At 34.7% G+C, this 18127-nt stretch overlaps 1 protein-coding gene across 6 annotated transcripts in view; it reads right to left on the bottom strand.

The window, feature by feature from the left end:
• Positions 1–18127, bottom strand: part of CNTLN (centlein) — a 267553-nt gene that overhangs the window by 42948 nt on the left and 206478 nt on the right. For 5 of the 6 annotated variants that reach the window (XM_062018635.1, XM_062018636.1, XM_062018632.1 and 2 more), the window contains 3 exons: positions 15590–15764; positions 12421–12514; positions 11572–11795 (listed from right to left, as the gene is read on the bottom strand). The exons of the other annotated variant lie outside the window; for it this stretch is intronic. In XM_062018635.1, coding sequence (XP_061874619.1) covers positions 11572–11795; positions 12421–12514; positions 15590–15764 — 493 coding nt within the window. The remainder of the gene's footprint in view (positions 1–11571; positions 11796–12420; positions 12515–15589; positions 15765–18127) is intronic. 6 annotated transcript variants of the gene reach the window in all.

The following is an 18127-nucleotide window of genomic DNA, read 5'->3' as shown; positions in this document are numbered from 1 at the left end:
AAACTTTTAACTTCAATAAACCCTTTTTCTTCTTGCATTAACTAGTAATTCATTTTTAAATCAAGTGACCTAGAAACTTTTCTAAAGATTTTAATGCTTAAATTTGAAAATAACAATTATTTGTTTGCTTCATGGCTAATTTTCAAATTGTTACTGTTATAACTGTTTTAGAAACAGAAAAAAAAAAAAAGAATGTACAACATTCCTTTGCAAGTAACAATCAGGCTATTGTTGAAGCTCTAATTATAAAATGTTTGGAAAAGCTACATTTGATGCTTTATGAATAGATGAACAGTATATTGAAGCTTGCTTTTTTATTATTTACTTTAGTTTTCCTTATTTTTTTACATGAAATAAAAACAAACAAACAAACAGTTAGGGAAAAAATACTGTAAATAACAGTATTGAGACAGTTTTGTGTGTAGAAACTGTCACATACCCTTTCTGACCACTACTGCTTACTGAGATCTTAATGACAAATATGTATGGTCACACAGGACAAGTAGGTAAAGGCAAGAGTAAAGGTAAGAAAAGTTACAATTTTTTAGAAAAGATAAGCAGAGTTTCCAGGTTAGAACTGTACAGGACTGTTATTTTGTTCCAGATAGAACAGAAATTATAGATTTGTAATGTTTCGTTTATTTTCCCTGACTTAAAATATTGTTCTCCTGAGTGACATAAAAAAAAATCAGTAAAAACAACAGCATGACTATATTGTACAAGGTGTTCCTTGTAATAATCATACTTTCTTCAACACCTAATACAAAACACAGACATTGTTGTAACAAAAAACACTTGGCTGACCTAAAAGATAGGATGAAGGAATAAGAGAGTCACGTCCAATTCCTCATGGATTCTCAGCTTGGATCCTGGTTTTTGCACAGTTTACCTTATGAACATGATCCGAGTGACATTTCACAAATTCCTGGATAAATGTTGCTATACTCTGGTAGCAGAGAGACAGGCTGTGTCATGCACAGATCAATAATAGCACTGTGTTTCATCAGCCTCAAAATCAAAAGTGCTTCATCTGGCAAAAGCCATGGCCCTTGAGGGTCTGACATATATAAACTGAATATCCTACACAGGATATCTGCTACAAAAGCTACCACTATAAAGACAAGTCTAGAGATATGCAGTAAGTATATGCAAATAAGAAGATATGGTTTTGTGTATATAAAGAAGTTTGAAACTTCTTTCTAGGAAAACTAAGAATAAATATCACAAAGCAGATGAATAATGGAAATGAGACTAAAATCTTACAAATCTGGACAGAAAAAAAACCCCACAGTCAGGACAATCCAATATTAAAAAACTTTTGAGGAAATTACTATAGAATGCAAATAATTTTTTAAATGTACATAATAATACGTATTACATTGGGCTGCAATAAAATGCACTCTAATCTATATGCAATGCTTTCTTATCAAAATTATGCTCATTAAAAATAACTCTTCATGGAAGTTACCCAAGTAGAGCTCTTGAGAATGTAAATTGTCATTAGTACCTGCAGTTTCAGGACTAATACAAGATTTCCTAAGAAAAACAAAAATTTGTATCTCCTACTGCTTAGCTTTCCTCATATTGTCTTAACTTTAATTTTCATTGATAGAGCTTTTAAAATTTGTATTTTCTAGGAAATGCAGCATGTGTAGATTTTTTTATTAAATTTACCTCCTTTATTTGTCATAGTAAATTTAATTTTCTTTTATAATGACAAAGTTTCTATTGCAAACAATACTTTGAAAAACAAGTATTTTTATTCTTTGGAAGTCAAGGTTTTAACAAAATATTACAACCCGAATCCTTTATCAAAATTTTTACTCGAAAAACATTAATGTGCCTATACAGTCTCTATTAAAAAAAAAAGGTTTCTCCTTCAAATTTTTCACTACTATCTCACTAAATACAATCAACTCTACAGGTAGATGAAAGAATATGAAAGAAATATTTAAAGTGGTTATTTCTTTTCTGAATTTTCCTTACCAAGTTACGCATTAGCTGAATTAAAGAGCCTCACTCTTCTCTCAGCCCTCATCACAAATATACTGTTGCCCAGCTGTGCTTTATGAAGTACATGCATTTCTTCCATCACTTCCTCAAATGAATGATCAGTGATATCAAAGTTGGGAATATACATTCCTGTTTACATTTTTCATTTAGTCTGCCCATGTCTTCAACATTTCCTTTATCCATTCCTGTCTCTATTTTCTGTCCTGCTTCCTACAGAACACACTCTTTTCATTCCCTTCAGAAAGACTTTGCCCACTGCTAACCACAAGCAGTTATTTTGTCTCTAATTCTTCCTTTTTAGATTAATTGTCCAATATCACTGCAGTTCTCTGATGGCAATGGTCAATTATAGTCACATAAAAATTACAGATCTCATATCTGGTATGATTCTGTCTTCACTCAGTTCTCTGTCCTTGAAACTTTTTTTCAGTCTCACTTTGCTAGAGTGAAGACTCCAAAATCAAATTTCCTTTCATCTGGAAAAGTATATTTTCAAATTCTATTCATACTTATTGAAATGCTTTTCCTTCCATCAATCTCTTCCTTGGAGTCTGGGTATTAGAGCTACAAAAAATATTCTAGGAGCAGTCAAATCATGCCATGTGGAGGAAAACATATTCTTTATGTCCCTATTGCATAGCCCCTAGTTAATACATTCAAGGACTGCACCCGTATTTTTCACAATAGCAATGGAAGTCCATGCTCAGCTCATTATCTCATTTTTCTTCAGAGTCTCTGGTTCCTAGGAGACAGCCACTCAGCCTCACTCAGCATGAACTTGAGCAATGTATTGGTTTTCATTATGATGTAATGATTTCCTCATTAAAAACACTGTGAGGTCATAATGATCTATACTTTACAATCAGTGTCTGGTGGATGATTGAAAGCTTAGAATAGCTGTGAATGACTGAAGATACCCTCTTGCACCCGCTTGGTTTTTTTACATTGACACTAATTTTTAAAAAATGATTGAAAGATTTTACTTCTAAAACAAACTGCAAAAAGACTGTCATATATTTCATAGTATATCCAAATAGAATAGATGTGTAAGATGTAAACCATTATATTGGGGAAAAAAAATAACGTTATCATTCATGTGAGGGATCAACTGAAAAATTAATTTCATGGTACGTGAGATTTTGAGCTAGTGAAAATGATTAAGTGGTACTTCTATGCACCAATTTAAGGCATGAATTGAGACATCGAGTCTACTCTTGTGTTCCATGTGTCAGTGTTTTGCACTCCAATCATGATGAAGACAATTTTTGGAATTTAATCTCCTATGCACTTTTGAATACAAGCAATCACTGTTGCACAGGTGCAACACATAAATAAGAATGGATGTGCTTATAAAACTTCCAGAGACATTTTTTCAATCTCATGACCCTGCTCCTTTATACAAAATCACAGAATAATTTTGATTGGAAAAGATCTTTAAGATTATCAAGCCCAACCACTAACCTCACACTGCCAAGTCCACCACTAAATCACGTCCTTCAGTACCTCAACTGTGCATCTTTCAAATACCTCTAGGGATAGTGACTCCACCACCTCTCTGGGCAGCCTGTTCCAGTGTTTAACAACCCTCTCAGTGAAAAAGTTCTTTCGAATGTCAAATCTAAACCTCCTCTGGCACAACTTGAGCTCGCTTCCTTGTGTCCTATCATTCATTACTGTACAGATCAACCTATATCGCACTACAACCTCCTTTCAGATAGTAGTAGAGTGTGATCATCTCCTCTCAGTGAGACAATCACTGCCCTGGGCCCCTGCTGGTCTCACATTTTTCTTACACATCACAATGCCACTGGCCTTCTTGGCAACACTGCCAACTCACTGTGTGTTCACAATATAAGGGAACATAGAATTATTTCCCCAATTTCCCATGACTCTTGAAAACTTTTTGTAAGAACATCACTAGGAAAACCTTTACCTAGGCCAGGAAAGTGAGAGAAGTGAGACTGTTAGGTAAAAATCCATCATGAAGCAGGTAGTTGCAAACAAGGGAGAGAATTGACACTTCCAAGGTAGGATATGTGGCTGATAGAAACCAAAGGCACCAAATTTTTTTGTGTTTCAATAGAACCTATATAGAATGGCACACAGAGCCACTATTGCATAGTCTACCAGAGTACTAAATAATACAGTATTAAAAAAATTATGCAGCTACATGCTTTATTGTAATTCCTCTCCTGCAAGTTCAAAATACAAAATAACTTTTCATCATAGAGAGGTTCAAATATTCAAGGCAAGAGCCAATAAAACTTACTTTTTACCATGATACCCAAGAGGCCTTCAAATTTAATTGGATTCCATGAAAATAAGCACATGCATAAAGTGGTCAGTAATTCATTTTCATACTTAATACTGGTAGTTACTATTAATGATTAATTCATGGACCACTCCACTGAACAAACCTGAGTACTGATGCAACTGCAGCCCAAAATGGTTTTCTATGACAATCTATAAGAAAATCAAACTGTCAGAGCTGAAGATTCCTATCTGAAGATTCCTATCTGCATAGGAATAATTATTCCCAAATCAATGGATTTTTTTCGGAGGTGAGATTTGATGGTGAACAAGTCTTATCTGATAAAAGCATGTATTTTCACAGAACTTATCATAGCAGAAAAGGCTCAAGAACCAAGTCTAGCTTTATGCTTAGCTTTCATTAAATGAGCAGATCACACTGAATTCAATGAAGATGGAAATCCTCTTAGAAAAGTATTTGCTGAGCTTTTCTAGATCTCAGATAGTAGCTTATTCAGGAAATTTTGGGGGAGAAATCTGCAAAATGAGTTCTATGTTATCATTCAGTAAGAAGATAAGACTCAATGCAGAAGAATAGTTTGCTCAAAGGTAAAGAAAAAATAAGCTACATAACAAACGAAAAACAAAGTAAAACGTACAACATGGAATCTTCCAGTATTTACTGTATGTAAGTACCAGTATATTCTATTATTGTATTAGATTGTCAGATATAATATATTAGATATGCTTACAGAGACATACTATCTCTATTTGGAACATTACAATAACATGATAATTAAGTGATTGATAATAAACTAAACACAAGACAGCAATGTGTCCTCATGGCCAAGAAGGCCAACGGCATCTTGGGATGCATCAAGAAGAGTGTGGCCAGCAGGTCAAGGGAGGTTCTTCTCCCCCTCTCCTCTGCCCTTGGTGAGGTCTGATCTGGAGTACTGTGTCTAGTTCTGGGCTCCTCAGCTGAAGAGGGACAGGGAACTTCTGGAGAGATTCCAGTACAGGGCCACCAAGATGATCAGGGGACTTGAATATCTTTCATATGAGGAAAGGCTGTGAGATCTGGGGCTGTTTAGTCTAGAGAAGAGGAGACTGAGGGGAGATCTTATTAATATTTATAAATATCTAAATGGTGGGTGTCAGGAGGTTGGGACATTCCTTTTTCCTATAGTAGCTAGCAACAGGACAAGGAGTAATGGGATGAAGCTGGAACACAAAAAAGTTCCACTTAAATATCAGAAAAAACTATTTCACTGTGAGGGTGATGGAGCCCTGGCACAGGCTGCCCAGAGGGGTTGTGGAGTCTCCTTCCTTGGAAGTCTCCAAGACCCGCCTGGACATGTTCCCACATGACCTGATCTAGGTGAAACTGTTTCTGCAGGGGAGTTGGACTAGATGATCTTGAAAGATCCTTTCCAACCCCTACCATTCTATGATTCTTTGAACATGGTTATCCTTCTGATACAGATTCTTTTTTTTAAAAGAAGTATACTTTTTAGAACTTGTATGATACAGCAATGTAAGTCATATTGATTTTAAGTTTATTCTATTAACTTCATGTATTTTCCATGTATTTTCTTTATATTTTCCAAGAATTTACCTATCTCTGAGTTATTTCATTTTGATAGCAATATAATACAACTCTCACACTTCTAGTTCATACCAACTGTTCTCCTTAATCTATGAATGAGACTCATTTCCTACATGCCACGTACTTCAACTGTTTTTCATCAATAATTTTTGATATAAACGTAAGAGGTATTTTGCTTTATTTTTGTTTTGTAATGACAGCACAGTTTCATGATAAGCACATTTTCAAAGTAGTTCTGTTAACAGAACTGACTTCAGGATGCTGTAAGTTTTCAATGCAGCAAACTTATAAACACAAAACTATTTTTAAAAGTTGGAGTAGTTGCATTTGAAAAGGGCAATTACTTTCACGTTTACCATTGGGCAGCTCCTCATTCTTTTTCAAAGTCAACTTCCCTGACACAGTAGAAAATCGAAATTTGAGAACTGCTTTATATCAACAGTAATGCTGAATTTGTAGTTTACAAGAGGAAAAATTAGAGACTTCCACATTTAGTAAACAAAAAGTTTGAATAAACATACTTAACTAGTTGATCATGTTTCATTGTAGGCAGAATTTTGGATTATGACTTGAAAGAGGTGAATTCCAGTCTCACAGAGCCACAGAGCATTGTCTGTCTCTGTTTCCAGGCTTTTTAAACGTGACATTGTTGCCTGATTATCCGTTTGTTAGGCTCGGTATAGCTCTTAAAAAACTACAATGTAGCTGAATCTCTTCTCAATATTGTCAATTCAAAGCCTTTAAAAACTACAGGTAGAGTCCACAAATTCAACTTAAATTCAACTTAAAATTTAAGTATTAAATTTTAATACTTAAATATTAAGTTTTTCTTATCTACAGGTAACGCTGCTGTCCAGGCCTGTAACACTATGGTGAGTCTAAGAAGAATGGCTTTCTCTCTAGAATACATACATTAGGGGTGTGTTTTGAGTTTGGAATTATCTATGGTACTCACAAAAAGATCTTTTCAGGGCATGCATACACAATGATAACAGCACTGTGACCTCAGAATCAAAAAATATAGAATTTACAGCCATTTTAAGTTTGAGAAGACTTCACTCTCATACCGGCATATAGTGTAGTTTAATTATTAAATAAACCTCCGTTGCCTTAGGTTGTACTTGCAACGTCTTAAAGGTCAGGCAGTATATCCTGCTTTATCTTACATTCATCCCTTCTGGTTTACATTTTCACTTCTGCTGCACTTTAAGAAAAGGCAGAATAAAAAAACTGCTGATTTGAGAAACTTCTTCATTAACTCTTTTTTAATATTGTGCCCAATTATTACAGTTCCTGGAAATTAATCAAAACTTATTCTAACGAAAAGATAATCTGTATGTGTCTAAACGAGAGAGGGAAAGAAATCCCATTTCTCCTGATATTTCTGGGAATAATTTTTCCTAAAGAGCATCATAGAATTCTTTCTTTCATTACACTCTATGTCAAAAGGTAGATGGTTGCAGAAATTCTTTTGTGACAGTTTTAAATAAAGTATATTTAGCTTTTTAATTTTTTAGATGGATATAAGTAAATTGTTCCAGACCTAAGTGCATCTTGAAGAATGGAAAGGGAAGTTGTAGAGTCTCCTCTGGAGGCTTTCAAAACCCACGTATACATGTTCCTATGTGACCTTATCTAGGTGAACCTGCTTCAGCAGATGAGTTGGACTATATGATCTCTAGAGGCCCTCTGACCTCTAGCATTCTGTGATTCTAATTGAACAATGTTCATGTAGAAAGCCCCCCAAAAATATCAAAATAATTACAGATTTATCTTAATGAAAAAAACGTGAGGAAGCTAAAAAAGCAGTTTTAACTTACTGCAAGGTAAATATAAGCAGCATTCAGTTCATCATTTCAAGCTTATCCTAAAATTTACTTTATGGAAGCCACAGACACACAAAAATGTAAATAGCATTATATCTACAAAGAGTGAAAAAATCCTTAACAAAACCTAGAGTCAAAACAAGATCTTTGCAGTAATATTAACTGTTGATTTCATCTTTTTTAAGTGGACTTGAATAATACTAAACTGTCTGGTTTGCTCATAAGAAGAGTGAAGCTGTGGTATTCAATCTGCAGATGCAACTCTGAATTCTGAGATGTTCTCTGATGTATTGGACATTAAAAAACAGTCAAGAGAATATTTAGAGAAAGACATAAACCCTCTTTAAAGAATAAAAAGCTGCATTCAGACTTTTATTCTTCTGTTTTTCACATGCTTATCTTTCTATGCTTGAGATAATCCACAAGACAACTTTTGGGTAGCAAATTGTATTTTAAAAGCATAGGGTGAGCTCTGGGGAAAAGTTCTCTTAAAATTCAAAGAAAATTGAAAATCAAATGGCTAAATAAAATTTGAGAGATTTTAAAAAATGCTATCAGAAGGAAAATCCTAGGCTTACTTACCAATGTAACATGCAGAGGCTTCTTAAAAAAAATGGAAGTCCCTTTTCCTATAAATTCATACCAAAAGTAGTTTGATATCTGCAGGAATGTATCTGAAAACCTGTATTTAAATCTTCACACTATCCTCTCAAAAGGATCTATCAGTATTTGATTGGTTGACTTGTTCCCATTCTTCAAGGTTTACTGCTGAAGTAGGCAAATGCCTATAGTATTCCATTAAGAAACGCAGATTTTTCTGTGACATGACCTGAGAAACTGGAGAACTTATACAAAAGATCCTGCCGTAGTTCTGAGCAGTGCACCTGAGTGGCCTTGACATGAGTTAAGACACACAGTAATGAATTACCCTGCTTATGATTTTAATTCTTATTCAGTATATTTTGTTAGAAATTTTGCAACAAGAATGACAAGAAGAATGACACATACTGCATAAAACTAATTAAAATTACTGTACTATAAGCAATAAATACACTTTTAAGCAGTTATTTAGTAATGGAAAAGAGTAGAGGGGGAAATAAATATCAGAAGAAACAAAAAACATTCCTCGATTTTTCCAACAATTCCTGTCAGATGGTTTTCTAAGAAATTAAGGAAATGCTACATTTCTTTGCTTCTACGTTAAGTATTAGCTCCAGCTGTGATTTTTGTACACTGATAGAAAAATGTAACTACTGTACTTCCGTAGAGAGGGTCTTGACTCAGTGTTGATGTGAATCCTTGAGAATATAAGCTTTGATTCTGACATGTGCAGCCGCTTTACAGTCACTTTTGCAGAAGTATGCAAAGAATTGCTTTTGCAGAAACCAAAGTAAGCAAGAAATCTATATTACTGCAAGGAGATTATAAGTTATTAAAAAACCATAACTTCAATTCAGCATTCTTAACTCCTACAAGCAGAAAGATAAATATATGCATACATACGTGTCTGTGCAGGTCTTCAAGAAAAATGTATAAAACCATATATGAGCATACATTCTGAAAATCAACAGATGCCAGACAGTCTTTAGGTTGTATGAATTGTAAAATTTGTCTCAAAATGAACATCTGGAACATTTAAATCTTAACTCTAGAGCTGATCTTCTAGCATTAGATTCCTTTGGGATTTTAACAAAGGACTAACTGCACAAACATCTGCTCTTGTCTAATGGATTTATTTTCTTAGGTAAATTTAGGCAACTTGGCATCTCATCCAAGCCATGATGTTAATTTTTATAGTTGCTAGAATGTTATACTTCTCTTATCCCAGCATCAGAAGTTCACTGTTAATATAAAATTATGGGAGACTATTTTTGGGTATTAGTAATTTTAACACTCTTGAAGTGTTTAAGAGTCTCCCTAAAGCCAGAGATTTTCCCAGTCTTTAATTTTTTCATGTTTTATTCAGTTGTTTTTTACCTTACTCATGCAAGAAAATTCTAAAACATAAAGCAACAGAAGCATTGAGAAGAAACAATGGCGTCCTTCATAGTGAAAAGAATATTTAAAAAAAAAAGTCATTTCCTTTGCAATATCTTAAAGCTTCACTTCTACATAGTGTTTCTTTAAAAAAACCCAACAAATTAACACATAAACCCCCCCCACAAATATATGCTTTGATCTGTCTGCATCTTCGTTCTCTAAAACATGCATGTACCCTGCAGTGACTATGTAGGTTCTTTACCTCCTTAATTTTCACTTGGCAAGTAGCCCAAGCCTCTGCTTTAAACTTCCCACTTGGTAGCACTAGTATGGCACCTGAAGAGTAATTAGTTGTAAGAAAGGGAATTTGAATTGTTTGCTGAGAAGGAAAAAAATGTGCATGCCTAATAAAGATTTTTACTTGAGTACCTGCAACTCCATTTATTTATTTTTGCTTAGAATGCACCACTCTTTAAATAGACCAATGTCCATGTATTTCTTTTAAAACTTTCCAGAAAAATTGGTTTTAAGACCATGTTATTTAACTTTTAGTCAGTCTCTTACGTTACAGCAGCACTTACCTTCACACAAATGTAGCCTTTTTTTTTTTTTTTTTTTTTTTAAGCTTCCTGACAATGACTCTTTTTATTTTATTTCTCACATTGCTCTCTTATAGACATCTGAGGTGTAGTCTTCTAGGAAGGCAAATCATGAAGATATCTGAGCAGGCAGAATATTTTACTTAAATTACACATATAACTCTCTGTGAAGCTTATACCGTCCATGAAACTTTACATTATGATACTGTTTGTGAGACAGGCAGATCTTCATTGGTTCCAATGACCTTGGAAACTCTTTTTGAACAATTCATTACATATACATAGTTATGCAAAATGAGTAACAGAAATGAGGTTTTCCCTCCTCTAGAAATTAGCAGTTCCCTAGCCCTAAGAAAGTGCAAAGTGCTACTCCTGATACTGCTTCTGCCTTCTGTGCAAAGACAGAAATGCAGGGAAGTTTGAGGGGGAGGGGATTTGATTTCTTTTTTAATGTCTGCCTCCTTCCAGCAAGTCCATCTGTTGCAGCACTATAATTCTGGAAGCAGGGTGTGTGTGTGACCAACAGGAGACACTTACTGCAAAAGTGTTTGTTGATTCAGCTCTATAAAGGGCAGGCCAATCACTACAGTATGAATAGAAAAGAATTCCAGCTGAGGAGCTGCATACAGATTAACACAAAACACATATATATAAATGAGAACAGGGAAAAAGGAAAGTAGTATGGAAGAAGATTAAGTAGGAATGAAGACTGAAATAGAGAAAAAACCTGGCATATTTGGCACTGTTAACCAAACACTTTATTAGTCTTTATTTTCATATATCTTGTTCTTTAGCTTTCTGCTTGACAAAGAGACCTAGGATTAAATAGATAGATTAAAAAGATTGGCTTGAGTCACCTTTTGAAGAAAACTCCAGTTGCTTTGACCCCTCCACTCTTGGGACATAGAGACAGTTGGTTCCTCCGAAACTGCTTTCAGAGGAATGGGTGCTAGTCCATGTGGACTGAGCAGAGTCTCAGGCAAACTGTCAGACCACAGGCTAAAAGTGAAACTTTCCTCATCCATTTGAACACAAGTAAAATGTCAGCATGAAGGCCATTTCTTTTTCAGAAGGATTAATGAATCTAGTTGATACAACAGTTAATCAGGCCTCAATATCATTTGTATATAGTAACTGATTCAGAATTTCATAAAAAGCATGCTAATAATGTACAACATTTCATAATTCTGATCATAACAAATTTACAGACAAAAATCAATGTCATCAAAATTTTACAGAATTATAATAGAATTAAGATGAACACTGTAAGAGACCATAACGGAAAGTACTTTACCTCTATGGTCACTTTACTACTTTGAAGTCTCTGATCAGCCAAACGTAGCTGAGTTGTTAGTTTTTCATTAGTTTCTTTAAATCTCTCCACAGAAGACACTGCTTCCTTTTTTTCATTCTGTAAAGCAGCTATCTGCTGCTGCAATGACTTAATTCTTTCCGGCAGTGGAGTAGCAGAGTAGCCTGCTTTCTGGACAATGATATTTCTCCTTTTCGCTCTGTTTGCTAAACATAAAATAGCATGTTACTAAACTGACAGATCATCATTAATAAGATGATTTCTGATTTTTCTTTGGCTCTCATAACATTATTCTAGGTTCTAAAATATTTCTTAGTAAGCAAATTGGTACATTAATTCCATTAACTTGTAAGTGCTCTATGTTGTTCTTTTTCTGAATTGCCAACACTGCAAATTCAGCAAGGACTTGGAAGTTAAATGTGGCTCAAGTTTCTAAATGGTATTACCAGAATTACAGGCTTAAGTGTCTTGTTAACAGATTTTTTTTTTTTAATGCTCTAAGACAAAATACACTTGATTTTTTTCATTGGTTGTGTTGGCTACAAGTAATAAAAACAAAAGATAGTGACAAGTATTGTTTTAGTCAGTAGATTCAACACGTTCGACTTAGTAAAAATAGAGTATATTTTAACTCTGCAAAAAGATGCTGTCAGTTTTTATTCAACAATTTCACTTCAAAATAGGAAGCTAAATCTCTGAAAATATGCTCACTCAAATTTAAACAAGAAGATCTTGCCACAGCATACAAGCGGGTTTGTGCTTTATAGAAGATGTTTTGGAATATCAGGCAGGAATGCTTTACTAATCTGAATTATGAAGTTGCCATCCTACCTTTGCTTTGAATTGATGGATAAGATGTTAGGAGCCAAGAGATCTTCCTCCTCTTGGAATGTAACTTTTCTAGGTCTTTATTCAGTGAGTAGCTCTAAATGAAAAACAGAAGCACAAAGCTAGCAACTCTTCGTTATGGTACACCAACTACATTACTTCAAATTTTTCCAGTTTGAATTGAAACAACAAAAATTACTTCAAATAATACATAAAATTCTGATTAATTTTAATATGAAAACCAGTCTTACAAGATCAACCAGCAAAGAGTACAAAGTTCTGTTTTTCCCATCAAATGCGGAATAAGTAGTGAATGGATATTGGTAAATCACAACCCTTTCCAAAGAATCCTAGAAAAAAATGAAGGGTCTGTTAATGTCTTGACTTTTTTTTTTTTTTTAATGCATTGGGAAAAACAGATGGTCTGTATTGCTTGAAAGCCTACAATACCCTATTTTTCAAGATATCTAAGTGAAAATAAAAGGGCATAGTGGTCTTATTAGTTCAAAAGAAAGATCAGATTAGATGCTGAACTGTAACTGGAAGACGCATGAATATATATGAACACGAAAATACAATCCCTGTGTTTGTACAGGGTTTAACAAAAGTCAGCTGCATGCCTTTTAAATATTTGATTTGAAAAATCATCTATTTCTAGATCCTATCAAATATTCACCAACAGAAGCAGAGGCTGAAGAAGAATGTTACTTGTAATATGTGAAATGAAAATGACCAGAGCATGTCTTCCTCAAAAATCAAAGTACTATTTCTCTGGTTCTTAAATGCTCAGGATATTTTGAAACACTTTTGTTATGGAATTCTGTGACAGTTATCCAATTTTTAAAGTCTTTCTTTTTCAATTTCTATGTGATATCATGCAACATATTTCTGGAAATATTTTTCGCAAAAAATGCTGTTTGTTAAATTTAAAAGAGTAAGGGATTATCTACTAACTGAACTGAACAAATTACTGGCATTCTAGGCTATCTTAGCCATGAATTCTAGAATCATCATACTAATTGAAGGAAAAGGAAATGGGATAAGCTGGGGGGAAAAAAAAGTGTTAACTTTTCAGACTAAAACCAAAGCAAAAGAGGTAAAGCTCTTGTAAGTCTGTTTCCTTTGAGTAGTCTCTAATGTTGTCTTCCGTGTCTCAAAGACAACAATGGAAATCAGTACTAAATCCCTATTGGAATGACCAGAGGCTCCTACAAATGCTGAAGACATGATTGGATGGCTGTAGTTTGAAAGGGTGATAATATGTTAAGAAGAACTGAGCTCTCAGCAGATGATGAGTTCACTCACCTCCAACAAAAAAAATGGAGATATCATAGAATGGTATAATGATAGAATCATAGAATGGTAGGGGTTGGAAGGGACCTTTAGAGATCATCTAGTCCAACTCCCTAATATCCGCTCTAGGTCACTGCTCTGATGAATATATAAGTTGCAAGAGAATTTCAGTAGCTGTCCTGATACTGCACAGGGTATTATATATTTATATAATATGGGGGAAAACAGAGAAATCCTTGTCTCATAAATGATGTCATTTCCAACCCCAGGCATAGCTCAGGCTGTCCAGATGGGTTGTTGAGTCTCCTTCTCTAGGGACATTCAAAACCCACCTGGATGAGTTTCTGTAAGATCTACTCTAGGAGGCTCTGCTCGAGCAGGAGGGATTGGACTAGATGATCTTTTGAGATCCTTTCCAACTGTTAAGATTCTGTGATTCTGTAATACCATGACTTAGCTGGAGTCAGGAGAGATTTAAGATTTCTGTTAATATTGCTGTTCCCAATTGTAAATACTAAATCTTTTGCACTACTATCTTCTGCACTCACAAATCATGTTTTCAGGTGCTTTTCCTGTGATAGTGAACTTCTGTCGGAAGCAAATTAATCTGCTTAGGGCTCTTGGCATGCTTCCTGTCTATGTTCCAAGTCCACCACTCTGTTGCACACATGTATCAAAATACACCTGTGTTCATCTTTTCCAGCAGGAACAGAGAGTAAATGGGATATAGGAAAACAGGAAAGGTATCTATACTAAGCAAGCATCTCCTGGATTCTCTGCCTTATATATCCTCAAGTAGGACATTGTCAGATTTTAATATTTATCATGTGCATCTTCTCATACAGTGTATTCAATGCCAACCGTTAATTGTAGAATAATTTTGGGGGTTTTTTTTCATCTTTTCTGTCAGAAAAAGATCTTCTGATAGAAACATTCAATCAAGAATATGTAAGAAAACCAGACAGTCTGTATTTACTTAAAAATTTTTGAGAACAAGAAAAACACAATCTGTTCTGAAACTCTGTATTATACCACCATACATAACAGGGTTTCAAACTAAGCTTCCAACAGCAGTAAGTTGTTCAGTGTTTCAGCATTTCATTTCTTAAACTAAGAAATGACAATAGTTGCTTGTGTTTTAAATTCCACGAAATTATTTATTTGGGCAAACACAGGAGGGAAAAAGGATTAGACACTGTTCAAAAGACCAAAAATGAGTCATCTGTTACAGACTGTATGGAGTCTCTAAAGATCTGGGAAATGACCAGCTGGCCCTCTTCTGTGAGAAAACAGCATATATTAGGAATGAGGCAAGGGGTTCAAATCACTGTCAATGAATGTAAATGGTCTAAGAAGAAACTAAAAGCACACTTTTCTCTAGACAGAATCTCCTGGACAGAGATCGAGCCAAAAGTATCTTTCTAAGATGGAGACGACAACTCTGAGCACAACAAATGAACTGACAGATGTTCAAGCTTGATTAGTGAGCACACCATTTTGCTAGAGGGGAGGAGGAGATGTTGCTATTTCCTTGTTATGGGTTAAGTCACTCTGTTCCCTATGGCTTTTCTGACTGAGAGTTTAATGGGATGTTTGCAGCAGTCTTTGTGTGGACTGTGAGACAGCAGGACTAGCTTGCAGCAGCTTTACAACTTTTTAATCAGATTTTGCACTCCTGACAGGTCCTTCAAATAATTTTGCAGACTAATTGTTCAGAAAATGCTCTAAATGACAATGAAACTGCCCACTGAATATCTGGAAGAAGATTTTCTTTTTAGTTTACAACATGACTCAAATTAATAAAGAGGGAAACAGCAGCTATTATACTGTTGAACTCCAACATTCTGCACACGAGAACAAAACAAGTTCTGTTATATACCTTTTTATTATACTGCTGGGTTTTGCCTTCTAAATGAACAATGTTGCAGGGCTTTTGACTATCTTGTATTTGCTTTTTTCCCTGTTGTTTACTTCTGCCTGGCAGTGGATCAATGTTTTGCACTGTCTTCATAATCACTGTTTCCAGACTTTCAGATGTTGGTATTTCAGAGTCACTAAAATGGTGTATTCAGGAAAACAAAACAAATCATTTTGAAAGTTCCAAACAGCTAATGCTTGAGCACATAGAAAATAACACATAGTAGAAAGACAATAAGCTAATATAAAATCCAAACAATTCTAAAGTTCAGTTATTCAACAGATGGTTACTAATATGACAAAGAAGAAATCTCTGAAATTGGCCTATCAAGTTCTACTTCGTCAAATATCATCTCACTGTACAATGCATCGTCTAAGACTTCAACTGCTGCTAAAAGGACAGCTTTTGAATCAGTCTGCAAAAGTGACATATATGAAAAACTGCTTGACAGTACTTCTGCTCTCTGAATGGCTCACAAATATATACTACATTTCTCTGTTACTTCATTTTCCCATTTGATAACAAAACAAACAAATGCACAATACTCTACTCAGTACCATTTTGTTTTAATTGAACTTTATTTTTAGTGTTGACTGAGACAAACTCAGAAATCACACCTCTGGCATCCCTTTTGAGTGCTTTTGAGTTCTGTAAGCTTCATAGGCAGAGATTTCCTGCCATGCACAGAAACAGGACCTGAAACTTTTCATCTACTCATATTTTTTCCTAACTTTGCACTCAAGGTGCTCTTAATTTCAGTTTTTCAATGCCTTATCCCAGATTATCACTTGTTTTCAGATATTCAGTGAAGTCTATCTTAAAACATGATGTCTTGGATGTACCATTTTCTACACCATCAGCGGCCACTCATCATCATTTGTGCAAATGTATTTGTGAAGGATTCCTTTGGGAGAAGATAATTTTGATTTGTTACTTTTTAAACCAAGACACTTAAAAAGGCACAGCTGAGTTCAAATTAAGTTGCATCATCACAAAAATCAATAATTTTAGAGACAGAGGCTACTTAACTAGAGAAAAGGCCTCAAATTGAAGAGCTCACACAAAAACATGTTTATACTTTCAAAAATCTGTCCAGACACATTGGTATGTTTTATTGACTGATAAGAACAGAAATCAGTATAATAGTTACAGGGTGCTCCACACAGAGACATTTCTACCTACATACATGTTAGATCTCACGTGAATGCTTTCAAGGAATTAGAAAATGGAAAGTTTGAACCTAGAACCTCAGAGACATCTATTAAAAAAAAAAACTGTATTAGTAAGTAGAAGAGAGAACTAAATGAAAATACTTCCCCATACCTGTTAGGAATGATACCTTGAAACATCACTATTCACTATTCTATGACAAGAATTCTCTAACATAGTACTTGCACGATCATCAAAAGCAGTACTTACAGCTAGCCTTGACAACTGATGCCATACAACTACATTCCATTTCATATCAAACTCAAATTGCAACAATTTCTTTGCTTAATTTTGTTCATACAAAGCAAAATGAAATAAATAAAAGGTCACTAATTGCAAAATAAAAATGTTTTTTTCTGTAAAATCAGATCTCCAATATTAAACTAAACAGAAAAACAAATAAGCTTTATATTAAAGATAGTAACTGACAAATCATATGGTTCTTAATTTGTTTTCTCTCTCAAGATACTGTGTTTAGGAGCCTCCTGTTTTGCAGAGGGTAAAGCAGCAGAAGGGCTTCATTTGCCACTGTTGATTTACTCCATATGACATTTAAAGCCTTTATGAAGCCTCCAAAGATGACTCCTTTATTCTTCACTCTTTTGCTACTCTCTCTGTACTTTGGGTAAATATAGACTTGAGGAATTTCTTTGTATGTCTCTTAGGAAAAACAATTGAAAGACATGGTATGATACTCATTTACCTAGTGGCTTACTGCTGCCTTCTCAAGTATGTGTGGACAAACAGAAGCAGAAGTAAAAATTTTAAATGTTTATAAAGCGTGCCAGTGCAATTTTCTGAGGGCCTTGTGACTCATGACTGGGGCTCTATGTGGTAACAATTACCTTTAAGGAACTGATTTTAACTGTCATTCAATTAAAGTTAGTACAATGACTGTGCATAAAACATACATGAAATAATTAGTGTGGATGGTTCTTAATTTAAAGGATGTTAAACAGCTTGTAGACATCTGCTAGCAAGCTGAAATGGGTCATTCAAAATTTATCTAACTAAATTAAGGGGAAAAAATGTTTCTCCTCCCGGGTCGGCATGTCACAAGATAACTAAACCAACTTAGTAGGCTTGCCTGGGAATCCTTAGCTGTCAGTGGTGAATATGCAAAGGGCCAGCAAATTAAATCAACCTGCCAAACTGTCAATTTCAAGCCTCATGACTGCATGAAAATAGCATCACTGGAAGAAATCAAGCATTGCCTTCTTTTGGGTTTCCTGGCACCTATTCAAATACTCATGCAGTTGTGGCTAATTTTGCATGCAAATTTCAGTCAAT

This window comes from Colius striatus, chromosome Z, assembly GCF_028858725.1.
Source record: "Colius striatus isolate bColStr4 chromosome Z, bColStr4.1.hap1, whole genome shotgun sequence".
NCBI classification, from domain to species: domain Eukaryota; kingdom Metazoa; phylum Chordata; class Aves; order Coliiformes; family Coliidae; genus Colius; species Colius striatus.
Note: the sequence above shows the minus strand (reverse complement) of the source record. Positions and strands in the feature narration are given on the sequence as shown.